The 16722-nt window shown below is 32.9% G+C and overlaps 3 protein-coding genes across 3 annotated transcripts; all 3 read right to left on the bottom strand.

Moving 5' to 3' along the window:
* Nucleotides 1-596: 596 nt before the first annotated feature.
* On the bottom strand, nucleotides 597-3840 carry LOC133796344 (uncharacterized). Its single transcript, XM_062233813.1, has 9 exons — nucleotides 3377-3840; nucleotides 3075-3189; nucleotides 2105-2141; nucleotides 1927-1996; nucleotides 1720-1824; nucleotides 1481-1631; nucleotides 1262-1344; nucleotides 1066-1159; nucleotides 597-952 (listed from the first exon to the last, which is right to left on the bottom strand). Exons 1-9 carry the CDS (start codon nucleotides 3405-3407, stop codon nucleotides 868-870), a joined length of 771 nt encoding a protein of 256 aa, XP_062089797.1. The 5' UTR covers nucleotides 3408-3840; the 3' UTR covers nucleotides 597-867.
* Nucleotides 3841-6886: 3046 nt separating this feature from the next.
* LOC133796343 (cytochrome c oxidase subunit 5b-1, mitochondrial) lies at nucleotides 6887-9909 on the bottom strand. Its single transcript, XM_062233812.1, has 6 exons — nucleotides 9504-9909; nucleotides 9301-9386; nucleotides 8985-9035; nucleotides 8272-8338; nucleotides 8064-8143; nucleotides 6887-7212 (listed from the first exon to the last, which is right to left on the bottom strand). The coding sequence occupies exons 1-6, from the start codon at nucleotides 9673-9675 to the stop codon at nucleotides 7153-7155; spliced, it is 516 nt and encodes a 171-aa protein (XP_062089796.1). The 5' UTR covers nucleotides 9676-9909; the 3' UTR covers nucleotides 6887-7152.
* Nucleotides 9910-10694: 785 nt separating this feature from the next.
* On the bottom strand, nucleotides 10695-14504 carry LOC133796342 ((6-4)DNA photolyase). Its single transcript, XM_062233811.1, has 14 exons — nucleotides 14119-14504; nucleotides 13973-14044; nucleotides 13800-13880; nucleotides 13331-13510; nucleotides 13157-13231; nucleotides 12662-12748; nucleotides 12465-12563; nucleotides 12308-12391; nucleotides 11965-12051; nucleotides 11792-11863; nucleotides 11582-11695; nucleotides 11362-11449; nucleotides 11184-11279; nucleotides 10695-11094 (listed from the first exon to the last, which is right to left on the bottom strand). Exons 1-14 carry the CDS (start codon nucleotides 14419-14421, stop codon nucleotides 10892-10894), a joined length of 1641 nt encoding a protein of 546 aa, XP_062089795.1. The 5' UTR covers nucleotides 14422-14504; the 3' UTR covers nucleotides 10695-10891.
* Nucleotides 14505-16722: the final 2218 nt, after the last annotated feature.

Below are 16722 nucleotides of genomic sequence, written 5' to 3'. Positions count from 1 at the left end.
TCTTGTTGCAAGAATCACATTAATAGATATATGAATGAAGGTTGAAGAAAGAGTGAAATAGGCACAACTGAAATTCAAAAGTGGCAATCCAAATGCATTTGATTCGAAGGTCATTACCACGCCTAATCCATCTAACAATACATTAATGACTAAATATTTTTTTTACATTCAACACATACTTGATACAACAAACAGTGTCGAGAAAACTATTTCATAAAGAATTGGAAAAGGGAGTTTAAATTGTAACCAGCAGCAGCAACCACTGCCAACATTTCTCCAATCCAACGAGCCATCATTGATTTCGATCCAATGCTACTGCTGCAATGGTTAATGCAATGCACACCAACACAAGTCCAATCAAGTTCAAGATCAAACGGAGACTGATCCTTTTTTACATACGCTTGAATTATATTACTAACAGGGTTTTTTTTGAGAAACTCACAACACATTATCTTAATTATTTAGTTACTTTTAAATTTGTCTTTTTTTCTGTTTGTTTGATCACAGCTATTATCATTTTTATTTTCTATTGGCAATGTCAATTAAGATACATTTATCATATGTCCTGTTTTTGGAATAATAATCATACAGATAAATAAATACCAAATACAATATATCTAATATTAAGAATAATAACTATCTTGTTTCTACAAGTAAAATCAAATCAAAACAAAATAACACATCCAAAACTTTATTTTTAGGACAGACAAAGGAAAACTATGAGGTTAGTTTACCTATAACATCATCTAGCCCATATGCCTCATTCAACTTTTACATATGCATTTTTATTGTTAACTATTATTCCCTTATCAGCTCCAACTACAACCTCTCTCTTCTTGACCAAAAAAAAAATAATAAATAAAAATCTCAGCGGCAACCTTCCAGACCAAGCCTTGCAATAAGCCAATTGCAGACTTCATCCATTTCTCTAGGAATTGTATAATGACCAAGCCTGAATATGGTTAAGATGAAACACTTAGAGAACTGCTTGTGTCTAATCTATTCATGTCATTTATTGTAAAAAGAAATCATGTTGAGAAAAGATAACAGGTTAGTTCACGTTACCCCTCAAATGGTTTTAGTGTAAGGTGTCGAAATCCTGCTGAACTTAAAGATTGTGCTGACTTTTCTCCGTACTTGTAGGGAACTACATCATCACCTACAATAACAATAATAAGATTAGTGCATATTATAATCAAAATGTCAAACTTCATGAGAGTCATCTACACATTGAAAGTATAGAAGTTATGTATATACTTACAATTTCCATGACAAAGAAAAACAGGTAATGATGCAGCACGTCTTGCAGCCTCATGAAACCCTTCTATTTTGCTCCTCAAGTTCCTGCATAATAGTTATCTTTCACCATTATACATGGAAGTCCCTTGGATTCTTTCTGTCAAAATTTTAATTGTATTCTGTTCTTTTATGAAAAAGGCTGAATGGGGTGGTTTAAGAAGCCTCTTTCACTAACTCATACCTTGATCCTGGAAGCCAGCCACTTAGACCGATGACAGCCCTTAGGTTTACATTGTATAGGTTGCCATTTCCATATCTTCCCGTAGCAAAACAAGTTGCAGAATATAGGGCCATAGCAGCTCCCATACTAAAGCCTCCAATGCCAACTTTAACTGTTATCAGAACATGATACGATATGAAAAAGTTTCTTTAATCAAATGGATTGATAGCTTCACATGAGACAAACTATATAGAAAGTACCATCTTGGGGTTCAGTTGACAGCAAGTTTGCAATGTGTGCTGCTGAAGCATCTAAGCCCTCCCAATCATCAGGACCATCTTCTGAAAGCTCACCAACATCAAACCCTGATAGAAATTTCACAGTATGTATGTAGCTCTTATTAATACTAAAGCCTTACAGAGTTCCTTCTAAGAAGATAAGGATCATAAATAGGTGATTGATCTTACAAGCAGTGCATGGAAAACCACCAAGGACTGCAACAGGACGTGTAGGAGCTGTTGGGCATATCCATTTGATCTGCACCAAAGTAAAAAAATTAAAAACACACATGAAGTCAGAGGAAACAACTTATGCATGAAAGAAAACAGTATTAATTTTTTTGGCTGAGAACATATATATTCTTACATTTGGGAGGGGAAGTGATTCCATAAGCTGAGATGAGCTGCAACCATAAGGAACAGTTAATTGTCTATGTTTGCAATAACAGTTTATCAAGCCTTTCAACTCTTGACAAAATCTATCACAGCCTTACTTTGATCAGTATGTTTACTGAATAGAAGAGACATATTGATGGAAAACAGAACTACAGAGGCAGAAAACCAACCACATATATGCTAAGAAGATAATGAAAATATCTATGAAGAGCAAAAATAAGCACTCTGGGGGTCCAAAAAATATCCTCCTAACTAACAAATATCCTCCATCAGAATTTTATTATAGTTTAGTTGGAGAACCAAATGAACTAATTTAGCAAAAAAATGGTATATACTTTATTCCCCCGAAAACAAACCTTGAAAATTAAGCTTTAGAAGAAATAATAAGGATAAATTAGTGGAATTATGTATATACATTTACTGAGCACAGCTCTCTCGGATACAAGTTTTCCGAATGAGAATCTTCATTGGAAAGGAGCTTAGAATGGAAAAAAAAAAACATTTATCAGATGGACCCGCCACCATAGAGATGTTGACATTCTCGAAATCCCTTCTTTTTATAAAATAGAAAAACATTGAACAGTGCAAGTACTTAAAAACAAAACAAAAGAATACACATCAACTGTAGATGACAAGTCAGGGAATATAAGAGGGGAAAAAAGACATATTATCATTATTTTTGAGTTCTCACCTACTCTTCTCAAATTAAAGTTTAGCAAGAAAAAGGTAAATGATTTGATTCTCTTATAACATGATCATGCCCCATTACCGTTATCCTCTCCTAAAGATGAATTCATTAGAGACTGCAACTAGTACAATACTTTAGTATCTAAATAAAGCTTTTCTTCTTTTCTAAAACGATCTTCTTGAAAAACACTACTCACACATCTGTAGCCACAATGTCATTAAAGAGTTGTGCAATAGAAAAGTAACAAGAATACCTTAAGCCGTTATCACTGAGGCCGTGTAGCCAGATTATTGTTGCCTGGTGCTTTCCTTTGGGCTTCACCACATGGGTCCTTCCAAACTCCAATGTCCTTCTAGCAGTTCTACTACCTGAAACTCCCAAAAGCAAAGTCATTTGGAAGATTCCATACAATACAAATCAACTTATATAATAGCTTGACTTAAAAGAAACAAAGGAAAAGAAAATCATATCCATAGTTTCATACACATACATAATAAATAAGAAACCAAAAAGGTTAGTTTAACGAAATAATGAGGAGGAGAAGAAGGAACAAACCAGAGCTCATGTTAGAATGTGCATAGCTCATCTTGGCCAAACGAGTTACTGGGCTAAGCAGGGTTTTGCAATGTGATGAAGAAAAGAGTGGAGCGAGTGCAATGAAGATGTAGAAAACTGTGAGTGGCAAAGGGTATTTATAACCAGATGGGGAGTGAGAGAAGGGAATAAAACGTGTGAATATGCATCCCTTGCAAGAGTATTGTGTACACCAGCTACGTACTGCGCCTATAAACTCAAAAAGGGGGAAGAGGGCATCAATGAAAAGGAGAGGTAAAGACAAGGACAAAAGCAAGAAATCTTTTTAATGAGCTGAGAGAATCCAACCTCAGCAGGTCATATTCATCCATTACTTTGCTAAACCACTCACTCTAAGCCTGGTAGAGAGGGGAGGCTCTGGATTTTGCATAGAGAGAATTTATGCTTTGGGCAGTGGCCAGAAAATAAAGCAACCCCAAGCAAACATAGAATATTGCTGAAAACAAGAAAAGGGGTAATCTAAATTTGCAAAAGAAATATCTTTTTTCAATCATTAGTTTATGAATTTCTGATGATTGACAGATACCCATTAACAAAAAAGTATATTTTCATGACTTTATTTTTACTGATTAATTTTATTTTTCTTTATAAGAAAAGATGTAATTTTTGTCTTTTTGTTTTTTTTTTAAACTATAGAATAATCTAGAATTCACAGAGAGCAGAAGGCATGGGAAATGGGGTATAATAAGGTTTCTATATTCCAAGTTGTTGTTTTTGTTTTTTCAAAATAGTAATAAATTCACATTTCACTTAGTTTAATAATAATATCCTTGCTTAGATATTCTTTTATTAATTTATACTTCTATAAAGATCACCAACCTTGATTTATCATGTGGAAGAGACAAAGAGAAAAGCAAGTGAACTTTTTTCTCTCTTTACATCCTTTTTCTTGCTTTGTTGCTTGCCACTTATTATTTTTGTGATTCTCACTCAAGCCCCACCCCTAAAATATTTGTTAGCTTATGCTCAAAATACAGATACCAAACAATACTTACATTAATGAGAACAGAACAAGGCCAAAACTATACTTTCTATGTTCTCATTACTGATAAAATGTGATAACGGCCTTCCTCAAACTAAAGTATCCTGATTTTTTGGGGGGGGCTACCACTTCTCTAATTTATCTACTGTTTTCTATTATTATTATTTAAATACACCATTAGGTTAGAAATTTTGAAATGTGGAACTATTATGAAATTCAAGCACAAGAAGAGAATAAAGCAAGTTCTAGCTCAACAAAAATAATATTGCTTTCTTGCATGTTTGGAAGAACTATACAAATTTATCCTGAAACACTTTCTATTTGTGTAATTCTTTATTATAGGTTTGTAGAGAATGTTAACACTGCTGGATTGCAATATAACTTGCTAAAGTTAGAAAAATTAATACATTTTGAGTAAGTATTGCAATGTATTAAAATCAGTTGACTTAACACTTATAATGTATGGCTGATATGGCATATTATCAATGGTTAATACACCAATTGGCAGTATCTGATCTCCTTACAAGGTCAACATTAGCAAAAAAAAAATTTCCTTTCTTTGTAGAAAATATTAGGTCACCTTTTTGTTTGTCAACCCATTTCTTACCCCACCATATACATGGTAAAGGAAAGAATCAATCTTAATTTTGATTTAGAATAATTATATAGGTACAATTTTTTTGGGTTTTTTTTTAAATGGGGAGACAAAATATGCTGTTGGCACTAGTATGCAATTATATAATAAGATACTGCAATATGGCGATGTTCAGTTATATGGTTAGGTTGGTAACGTTCTGTATAAAAATGTATTTATGCATAAAAGAGAACATTGACTTTTGTTGCTGTTTTTTTTCTTTATAAAATGGTTCATACATGTATGTATAGAGTTTATTCACATTCAAAGCCATCTTTTTTATTATTTGTTTTTTTTTTTTTTTTTGATAATTTGTTCACTTCAGATGCAAGCTGTTGCGCATACTGAAAAGTTACTCTATAGAAACATCAAGAGTTCTAAAATCAACATTATCATGCAAAAAGCAGCAGCAATATATATTAGCTAGATGCAAGCTAGTTTATATCTATTGACTAGACATTTGTGAACCACACCATGTCTTTAAATTAGGGGGGTATTTCTTTTTCTTTAATTAATTAGCAAGTGTATATAGATTGGTGAAGTAATAAAATTTTCTTACATAGCAATAGGTCTTGTCAGATGTGATAGAATGTGGAAGAATCACTTAATAATTAGGGAAAAGGTTGGAGGATAAGGTTCAAGTTCAACTTTCAAGCATTTACATACACACAGGACTCTATTTTTTCTTCATTTTTTTCCTCTTTCTAATGACTTAGTGTTTGGACAGAATTATAGTGTCCCAACATTAAGTTCTTTTACTGTTTGCACCATTAGACACTTGACACTATTGATAGTCAATATAAACATCTTGTATCTGATACTGGTATGTACTATATACTAGTGATTTTCAAGTTTTGTCGCCTTCAAAATTTTCCAAAAATTTCATCTTAATTTCCTCTTTCATTTTCCCATCACGTGATTCCACTCCATAATGGAATAAAACACAATAATGCTCTTCTTTTTTATATTATCAAAGATGCAAAGATAAGTGTCTATGATAAACTCTAAAAAGATAATTGGCAAGGTTCTGTATCATATATTGGAAAGGAAGAGGGAGGGCTTCTTCATTTTGATAGTGGATACCTTTCAAGGACACATTATAAACCGAGTACAATACTTTTTTGTATTTTTCCTTTCTATTTTTGATAAATAAGTTGATATGAAAATGGAAGAAAATATTGGTGGATTGTTAGTAGACGTCCAAGTTTCTATCCAGGCATTTGTCTGTCATTGTTTCAGTGGAACAAAAGCTGATGTTATTCTATCTCGTTATTGGTAAGATTATGATGTGAGTCTTTGAATCTATTCCATTTTGATGCCCTTTTCTCTTTATATTTTAAGTTTTCACACGGTACAATTAATTTTCTTCTCTTGCTCACAACATTTTCTTTCTGGACCAAAATATATATCCACGCTTTCCGAATATTCTAAATTTTATATGTTTATATCAGCAATTTTAGCCTCTAGTTTCTACTCAATCGAATTAGAATACAATTTTCTAGTGTTCACTACTACGAAAACTCTCTTTTGCGCACTTGGGTTACTGACACGTTTTAAAACTCCGATTTTTTAAATTTTTTACAAATTACTACATGCTCTTCAAAGCAACTATAATTGCTCACTACAATTTAGAAATGAATGCTTATTTTTTTTCGTGGTCTCTTCTTCTAGACTGCATTTCATCACTAGGAATGATTCAGAAGTAACGTGCTTGCTTTATTTATCAAGAAGACCTCAAAAATAAAGAGATTTATTGACAGAAAAAGGAGAAGAACAAAAGTGATTATGCTAATTAATTGCAAAAAGTAACGCCTTGAGACGGGAAGAAAACTTGGGTTCTACTGTTCCAACGTGAGGTAAAGAATCAAGTAGCCATCGATTATTCGACAAATGCATAGAACAGATCTATTGTTCCAACAGATGACAAGCCTTTGTCTAAATTTATCAGAGAAAAATTGTGTCTCAAATTGTTGCAAAAGCAACAGCAAAAAGAAGACTAAGACCGACCAAAATCAAACAAAATGCAATCTTTTTGAATTTGAAATCTGCAGTGTGTACTGAAAATTCTCTTGATTTCCCTAGAGACTTTTTATTCCAGCAGAGGATAACTGCAGGCTGTCATCAGTGATGTTCATCATCGTCATGTCCATCTGGAGATCCTCCAGGTCCCACCACTTCGAGCTGTGGAATATCAGATGATATAAATTAAATATATTAGAGAATTACGCATTTTCTTAAAGAGACTAAATATAGCTCAACTCCACACTAAGCTCTTTATGTCATGAGAGCCAATGTATGGCTAGGTAAATTAGAGCATAATGATCTCATAGCATATCCCAAATACCAAAATTCTATCAGAATTTATACTTCTCTTTTACACAGGTATATACCCGAAATCATATTAGATGGAATGTGAATCAGTTGAGATAAAAGAATTATAAAAAGATTTGGCAAACCATAGTTGAGATAATTTTTTTTTTTTTTGCAAAATACTTATCTACAAAAATCACGACAAATACATTATCTGAATCACTATTCATACATTTATACAATACGATGTGTTTAGCATGTCTCTAATCAAGTTTCTGAACGAAGCCATGGTTTAGAAAGGCTTCCCACATGGAAGGTGCTTATTGATGGATGTGCCTCAGTAATAGTGGAGGTTTATGCCTTCCATTTTTTTAAATTTTGGGCTCAATAATGAAGGACTCGGTCAAGATTTAGGGTTATAATAACAATTCCATCTTATTTGAAGTCCAAAAAGAGGTTAAAACTTCAAATAAGAAGAAACTATAGTAGCTTGATTGAGACTTCAGATTTTTTAGTTCTAGTATTATGAAAGGATTTTATGATTTGATGGTTTTGATCATTAATGCTTGGTCATTTGCATCTTGGGTAAAGAAATATATATACACACACACACACACATACAAACCCCTACATATTAGACAATATACACACAACCCCCTTCTCCAAACAAGGAGAGAGAGAGAGAGAGAGAGAGAATAAAAGGAAGGGTTTAAAATAGTTACCTCGAAATACTGTGTGCAAACTGGACATTCATGTGGCTTACCCTTCTCCAGCCAAAACCATACTACATCATGCTCATCCTCTGTAAAATAGATGAAAGAAATTAAAACAAAGAATTTTAGAGAAATCACCTAACATCATTTCTCTTAATTGAATATTTAAGCGGATGTACACACACACAAACAATCAGCGATAAGGTGTGCCACTCACCCCCTTCACCTCCCGGGCATCCCACTATTCTCTTGTCATAGTAAGACTTAACAATGGCAGGAGCTTCCTACAGGTCAAACAGACAAAACAAAAAGATAAAAAAAAAAGCCAAAAAAATATACATTGAAACAGAGACTTGTAACTCGTTTATAAGACCAAAAACGGCAAAATATTCAAATTTCAGCATATAAAGAAAACACACCAGATAAAATTTTAAATATCGAACTACTAGAAACCACTAGGTTGTTGGTTAAAATTCAATCAAAGCCAAAATCACTTCGCCATGCTTAAACCGTGAAACTAAGATTGAGATAAGGTTACAAACCAATATACATTTGAAGGTGTTGATAGAATTTCACGTTTGAAATATAGACAAGATTAAAACAGAAAAGATAGATTGATTGAATAATGTAACATCTAGTAAACATAGATGATGGATAACCCAACTTAGCGACTAACATTTAAATTGTACTTGATACTATCCCTAAAACTACCTGTTATCATAGGATCAAGCAATAACGAAAGCCATCTTTAATTTTGAAATAAAAAAACAACATTCGTGGAGAGTAAGACGCATGATGCATAGTAAATATATAGAAGATCTGAACTCCAAGCCAAAAACCAAAATTCAAAGTTAAAACCAACCAACCACCAACGTCATAATCAAAGGTACTAAGTTTTACAATCAATTCTATATCGCAGATCACACTCACCTTGGTACCAAAAGGACCAACAGGATAATTTATTTCGAGAAGATCTTTTCCCTGCCATAGAAAAACAAATCAAAATTCAATTAACTCCGGACCCGGAAAAAGAACCAGACCTAATAATTTGGGTGCTCTGATAATGTAGGAAAATATGACGTTCATAAAGCTAGCAACCTACATTCACTGACATCCAATTTCCGTACTTCGGAAAGAAATAGAAAGCAACCAATCAAAAAATATTCCGCCAATTTCAATTTCTTTTTCTCCATTTTTTCAGTATCCAAACGAAACTCTCAGATGAAAATGAAAAGATGTTTTTCACCTCAAGTTCAGCTTCAAGCTCCTCTCGCTCGTGCCCGGTTGCAATCGGCATTACATCCTCAACCTTCTTCTTAACAGCGGTCTCCGCTACAATACAACATATAGACATACGGACTTCAGTATAAAAATCGATGTATTACGTAAATTTCAATCTCCCAAACGCTTTAAGACACAAATAATTAAAATTACTCGATCGAAGCGTACCTGAATCCGAAACGCTGAAGTTTCGGGCGAAGAGGGAAGCGGAGGAGGCGGTAACAGGCACCCGGTCAACCAATCGTGCGACTCCGGCAGCGGATCGGGAGGGACCAGCGGCGGTCGATGCCACTAGGGTTAGGGTTTTGAGCTGGGATGAAGAGAGAAGCCTCCGCCACATGACTTTAGAAATAGGTAAGAGAAAAATCTCTTATGGTGTTCTGGCCTCAGGTCACGCCCTGCGGGATTAAGATCTCCGGAAAGTGTTCGATGAAATGCCGCACCTGTAATTGTTATCGTAGGTAGTGAGGTCTTTAGAGGGGAAAATGCAAAAAGTCTCGCAAGGGACGATGGTGGGCTGGTGGCGATGGAGTGTGGGCTCGTAAGTTTGAGGGTGGATACTACAGTGCGATGGATTCGCACGTGAGAAGTTTTTACGCTTGTTAAAATTGTTTGAGCATTGGGCTAGGGCTATTGTCATGGTCCACGTGGACTCTGGCCCAGGGTCGTTTCCTTCCATTGAACGGATCAATTTGGTGTCGTTTTTACATTGCTATTGTTTTATAAATTTGTGTCGTTTTCCTGACAAATAATTTTGTGCTAGGGTTTTCTATGTTACTGTCGTTCAGTTTTATTTATTTTGGTTTGTTTATATTGCTGTTATTAAAAAAAAATTATAAACCCCTTTTTTTGGAATTTAACTATGTTTAGTTTCACCTGAAATTTTCCTTTATAAGCCGTTGCTAATGGGATTAACCCCAACTTTTCAAACTTTAACGTCGTTATATTGTGCACTCGTTTTAAATGTTTTCATTTACAGTGTCCTTGTCATTTTATCAAATGCACATACTTTGAAATTGTTGTCGTTTTGTCATTTCCATACAGATCATAATAGTTGCGGAGTGATGTTATTGTTATTAATGTTTTTTTTTCTAACGTTGTCATCTTTCAATTATTTACGTTGATAGCTTATTTTCATTAGTGGCCCCTGATTATCATCATTTTACCGAAACCGTTAGTTATTGAATTTTAAGTTAGATAGTACACTACCAAGTGTTTCCCCTCATATGCAAGTGAAATGACTTATTCTATAAATTAATTTTGAAAATAACTACCAAACACCGAAAATAATGAACAAACAAAATTATTATTACATAGTAAGCAATATCTTAATAATTTAGGTGATGAGGAGAATTAGACTAGTAAAAAGTTTCTTTGCAAAATAATATTTCCACATAATTGAGGTGGTGTTGCTGTCAAGTGTGGTTGAGCGTAGTAAAAAATGGTATTTTACAAAAAGTTTAAAAACATAAGCAATTCTCTAAAATTCATTTTAAGAAATGTCTATTTTGCAAAAGATATATAATAATAAAGTAAATGATGATGGAACCAACATACTATTTTGCACTCATCCAATCAGCAATTGTCTTTTGCTTTTTTGTTTTGACCTCTTGGACTTGGTTGTTCGTATCTTCATCCAATCTCCTTCTTAAGCTAATCAATTCTTCTTCACTAACCAATCCATTCGACTTTTTATTCAATGCATAAGCTTCACCCATCCTCCTCTTGCATTCTTTGCTAGCAGAATCATGGAATACCACTACAAGAGAGTAAAATCAAAAAATAAAAAGCCAAGTGGGAGACATTAACTTAGTATAGTTTTGCTCAGAAAGAGGAAAGAAGACTGACCTGGTCTTGGATAATCTTTTCCAATAATGCACTTTGCTTTAGTTTGAATGCTTAGAGGAGCCGTCCAGGGTTCATAGATGTACTCCCTCGGCATGTCTAAGCAGTGAGTGAAGATTATAGGAGTCAATACAAGAAGCCCAAAAAAGAAAATGATAAGGGATAATCAAGGTCTTTGTACCTTTCAATATAGGAAGAAAATGTCTGATATAGTTTCCATTTGGATCATACTTCTTTCCAAATGAGATAGGGGAGTATATGCGGTTGTACTGATCAGAGAAAAAAAAGAGTTAAAGCCATATCAAACATAAACATTCATAGAGTGAAAATATAATCCTCTGCTTGTAGTCAAGGCTAGAGTGAAGATGAACTGATGAAGTGTAATAAATGAGTGTTATAACCTGATAGAAAAATGAGGAACATGATAGCCATAGCCAATTTCCATTATTAATAGCCCAATCAGAATCAATCAGAAGCCTCTCAAAAACATCACGACCTTTCTCCCAGTGAACAAACTTACATATAGCAGAGAAAAAAGATTTATGTTAAGATGAGATAGATGGATAGATAAATAAGATACTCAAAGGTTCCCAAAAAATTATTTGATATACCAGATCCCCACGGGTCAGAAAACACGCAACACAATGTCGTGCTAGATGGTGCATCCAACCCCACTTGTGAAGCTGCAAAAAAAAATATATGTACAGATTTTAAGCACACTATTTCAATGTGCAAGAATGCCCCCAAAACAATAATTAGCACACTTTAATTCAAAGAATATGACCTGCATCATGATAGCATCAATCCAAGGGTACCCAGTCCTACCCTCCCTCCAAGCTGCCAATAGTTCATCATTATCATTCCAAGGAATCTGCAACAATAAGAGCATCCGACCACTTATACCACTATGATTGAAATCTTATACACAAGGACTATACATATTTTATATTAAAACATCACCAATTTTATTTCCACAATTAAGAGGTAACTAAAGGAACAGAAGTAGCATACTAATGGAGATCTTAAAATTGGTTTGCTGACTTATCTTTCAGATTGAAAATATTTCATAAGAATTAATAAGACAAAACTTGCAATTTGAAATTAATGTGAATCCCATCTACTTTTACCTGTTTGCATATTGTACTATTCTTCATCTGATCGAAATTAGGAGTGCCAAAGGCTGCAGTATAGAAGAAATCCCGCCATAGTAACTACAGGACAATGTCAGTCTCAGTTTGCAGTACTCATGTCTCCAGGAAATGACAGATTGAGTGAGAAGGTTACCTGTCCAACAAGGGAGACTGGGGGTGATGTGTGCTTTTTCACCATCTTGTGTACATCTTGAAGGCATTGATAAAAGTATCTTGAAGACAGACATCCAAACTGCCATATGCATTCTTTTTTCAGAAAACCAATAGACAAGGGAAGAGTACAAGGCATAACACTCGAAACATATATAGCTCTTAATGTTTGTTACTCACTTTCAAATAAGGTGATAAAACAGTTGTTGCTGGCTTCAGAAATGCAGATGGGTCACCCTTAGGTTTCTCAAACTTTGCCACCCACTCCTGCAGCGTAAGAATATGAATGATTAAGACACAAATACTTAACACAAACTATTTTAGTCCCCCGTGTATTTTGCTCAAATACTACTTTAATCCCTCTATTTTCAATTACTCCAAAATAAACCCTCCTTTTAAAAAAATATAAATACATATATATAAAGCCAAAATAATAAAATATTAAAAAATTATCAAACTTTAATATTTGAAAATAATAGCTCTGATAGAAAAACTAAAAAACAAGATAATATTTTTTAATATATGAGGTATTTTTTAATAAAAGTGTGTGTTTTAGAATAATTAAAAATAAAATGACTAAAGTGGTATTTCAGCAAAATACTAAGAAACACCAAAAGAGCTATGAACCTTAACAATTAGAACCTCAATACATGAACTCCAAGAAACATATCTTACCTTGTCACTTAATGAATCTCTTAACCTCTTCAAGGCTACAGATTCACCTCCTCTAAAAGGAGTTAAGTAATCCTCCTGCAAAAAAGTTTTGTTTTTGTTTTTTTTTTTCCATAAAAATATCAAAGAAAATAAAAACATACAAGGAGTTGGTTTTTTTTTTTTTAATCGCAAAACCTGTTCCGTGACTTCATAGCCAAGTTCTTTTAGCGTTGGAACTACAAAAATTTCACAATCTCCAAAATCTCCAACAGGAGGAAGCGAAGGAAGTGAGGTCGTAAGCGGAGATGATGCCCATGACGGTTGCCCAGCAAGTTTCAAAAATGATTGATAAGTCAGCGGTGGCTTTCCTCCATTCTTTCAACCAATCGTTGCAAATAGACAAACTAGACATGAATCAGTGAGAAGAAAACTAAAAAACTTTTCAGATAAAAATCAAAACAAAACTAGATAAAGCAAATTGCAACATTTTTGTTCTCGCAATGTTAATTCAAAAGGTCCAAACAATATAAAAATAAAATAAAGAAGTAGATGTATAATCATAACCATCATATTGCCAAAAAAACAATAACTTGGGCAAGACAAAGACATAAAATCATCTGCACAATCAAAATAAGCATGCCCAGAAATTTTTTCACTCACATACCTTTTGTATGATATCACCAGGGTTAAAGAGTGTGTGACTCACAGGAGAGAAAACCTCAAGTCCAGCTGTAGATGCATATTCCTTAAACCCAAACAGAAAAATGTCACAATTTTCTTCTTTTTCTTACTAATACCAAAAATTAACTATGATATATAACCAAAAGAAGAGATTACCTTGACTCTAACGTCTAAAGCTTGGTAATATGGTTCAGTATCATACTCAAAGCAAAGCTTTTTCACATCCCACTGCAAAAAGGTTTTCAGAAAATTACAATGAAACCCAGAAACACAAGACCCATTAACGAGATTGAGATATAAACCTGCTTTAGGCAACGAACAAGGACCTCGCCTGGTTCCCCCTTGAGAACCAGCAACCGGGATCCGAGCTTCTTGAGGTTGGAATCCAAATCCACTAGGCTCTCAAGCAAGAACCGTATTCGGTTCAACCCGGCCCGAGATGACCCGGGGGAAAACGCGTTCAAGTCGGGTTTCATGTAATGGGGGTCGATAATGAAAACAGGGTAGCAGACGGCGGTGCCCTTGGAAGCGTAATCGAGGGCCGGGTTGTCGTGGATCCGAAGACCTTTTCGAAACCACATCAGAGAGGCTGATCCGAACGCCATTGACGGGTATGGATAGTGGATTGGAGAGAAAGAAAATGGTGTTGGTTTGCAAAAGAAGGGGGTTTAAACCGCCGGGTGTAGTTCGCGCCTTAAATCAGGACCGGTTCAAAACACGCCACGTAGTTCGTGTTCGTGCTGCTATGTAGCAAAAGTAGAAAAGTGATTCGTCTAAAGGCAAAAACGACGCCGTACTTGCTATGTAGCTCTTTTGATCTCTTTAATTTTAACGGCTAATAATATTTTTACGTGGCTCTTCTTCTCATTTATTTAGACAAGAATTTTGAATATCATATAATTTGTATTTTGAATTTTTTTCTTTTTAAAAAAAACAAAAACTTCTTAATTCCTAAACTTCAGACGTATTTGTAGTTTCATGGAATTGTCGTTTTATATTTTGCAGTATTATTCTGTTATGTTATGTTGATGTGGTTTATTATCGCATAGCAGAGTTTTTTTTTTTTAATGTCTATATTCTGAGCTTAGCGTCGATTTTTTTTTGGTTGTATGTCGTTTTTAATATCTTTCAAATTATTGTCGTTTCATCGTATTTTTGTCGTTTACTTACCTTTTTTTTTGTGTGTTGAAATAAATACTTATTTTCGTTTTACAGTGCTTCATATCATGATATGTTAAGTTCATCAGTTCTGTTTTCTCTATTTTTATACGTTATGTTGTGATGTCGTTTTTTATTGTGTAGGTTTTTTTTTTCTTCTTTTGTTTTTCATCTCTAATGTCCAATGTCCATATAGTGAGCTTACAACATTCTCTATCTCTGCTCTAAAAAAAAGGATTCTCTGTAATTGTATAGAAAATTATTAAAAGTATCATCCAATAACTTCTTTAAACTAATTCTTTAAAATGAAGTTTCTTTATAAATGTAGATTTTTAAAAGTTCTTTTAAACAATTTTTTTCTATTTTTTTATTCATTTTTCTTTCATTTGTTACAAATTCACAAAATACTAGCATACATGGTTGTATATAATTTATAAATATAATGAGAAATTGAAAAATAATTAAGAACACATTCCTGACTGTCTATAGCATTAACTAAGATTTATTAATACAATACTAACCAACTAAATTTTATTCTCTAAATCTCTAAATCAAAAGCAGATCAAATAGATCAATTAAAATTATTATAATTTTAATAAAACAATATGTATTTATAAAATTGGGGAGGAGACTTAACTACATAACCCTAATTAAATTGAACATTTTTATTAAAGATTTTAATCAACTAAAAAATTTACATTTTTACTTCACTCAGACTTCATATAAAATTGAATGATATATTTTAAATGATAAAGTTGAAGAATAAAATAAGTAAAAGATAGAGTACATAAGCTTCTTAAGTGACAAAAGACAATATATGATATTGCTTTCATTAATGTGAAATTTTAAGTTCATAAAAGTAGGTTGTCATTTTAATTAGTTAAAGTAAGTCTTCTCGCTTTATCATATCTATATATTTACCCTTATTTTGCCGGAGCCCCTCGTCAAATCAAAATAGAAAATACTCCTCATCAGTCCCCTTTATTCCTTTTTTTTTTATACTCATTTGGTTAGAGTACTGCTAGTTGACATTATAAGAGCACTCACATTAGTTGGGTTATACACCAAAAATTGTAAAATAGAGCTCAAACTAAGAAAAATGGGTAACCATTGGATGAGGTATTTTATAAATTTTTTTAGATAAATCTACATTATAAAGGTACATGTAAGATATATTATTCATCCTTCAACCCAATATATTATTAATTTTTCTCCAAAAATATATTCACAATATTATATTATATTTAAATATTTTCAATAAAAACTCTCAAAATATATTTTGAGAATAATAAAATTTTTTTATTTGTATTTTTTTTAGAATAATTGATATTTTAGTTTATCTTATAAATTTGGATAAATTTAAATTATAATATAATTATATGATATTACATATGGATAGATATTGTAAACATTAAAATATATAAAAATATTATTAATAGTTATAGAAAATATTTTAAATGAATAAAAAATGTTTGAAAATATAATATTTAAATGATATAGAGAAAAAAAAATAAAGAATATGATATATGGTAAAATATAAAATAGGTAAAATAAAAAAATGTGTATTTTAGAAAAGTATTTTAAAAGATAAAGTAGAACACTGGATGAGAGTGCTCTAAATTGTCCAAATCTACAAAAACTGCTAGTCTATAATTAATTAACAAATATTCATAATAATTATTAAATTAAAATGTTAGAAATTTCGACTCCCGAATTTCACTAGCATGCCAATATGCCAATTAGTTGCG

This window comes from Humulus lupulus, chromosome 8, assembly GCF_963169125.1.
Source record: "Humulus lupulus chromosome 8, drHumLupu1.1, whole genome shotgun sequence".
Classification (NCBI taxonomy): domain Eukaryota; kingdom Viridiplantae; phylum Streptophyta; class Magnoliopsida; order Rosales; family Cannabaceae; genus Humulus; species Humulus lupulus.
This window is presented reverse-complemented; position numbering and strand designations above follow the sequence as displayed.

What these genes read in the sequence shown, in the direction of transcription:
- LOC133796344 (XM_062233813.1), bottom strand. Translation starts at nt 3,407, where the DNA reads ATGAGCTATGCACATTCTAACATGAGCTCTG. An exon ending in AATCACTTCCCCTCCCAAAT is followed by an intron (nt 1,997 to 2,104) that starts GTAAGAATATAT and finishes ACTTTGGTGCAG; the next exon opens with ATCAAATGGATATGCCCAAC. An exon ending in TTTTCTTTGTCATGGAAATT is followed by an intron (nt 1,160 to 1,261) that starts GTAAGTATATAC and finishes TTGTTATTGTAG; the next exon opens with GTGATGATGTAGTTCCCTAC.
- LOC133796343 (XM_062233812.1), bottom strand. Translation starts at nt 9,675, where the DNA reads ATGTGGCGGAGGCTTCTCTCTTCATCCCAGCTCAAAACCCTAACCCTA. An exon ending in CTTCAGCGTTTCGGATTCAG is followed by an intron (nt 9,387 to 9,503) that starts GTACGCTTCGAT and finishes GTTGTATTGTAG; the next exon opens with CGGAGACCGCTGTTAAGAAG. An exon ending in TTGGTCCTTTTGGTACCAAG is followed by an intron (nt 8,339 to 8,984) that starts GTGAGTGTGATC and finishes TTTGACCTGTAG; the next exon opens with GAAGCTCCTGCCATTGTTAA.
- LOC133796342 (XM_062233811.1), bottom strand. Translation starts at nt 14,421, where the DNA reads ATGGCGTTCGGATCAGCCTCTCTGATGTGGTTTCGAAAAGGTCTTCGG. An exon ending in TTGTTCGTTGCCTAAAGCAG is followed by an intron (nt 14,045 to 14,118) that starts GTTTATATCTCA and finishes ACCTTTTTGCAG; the next exon opens with TGGGATGTGAAAAAGCTTTG. An exon ending in CAGTCTCCCTTGTTGGACAG is followed by an intron (nt 12,392 to 12,464) that starts GTAACCTTCTCA and finishes ATTGTCCTGTAG; the next exon opens with TTACTATGGCGGGATTTCTT.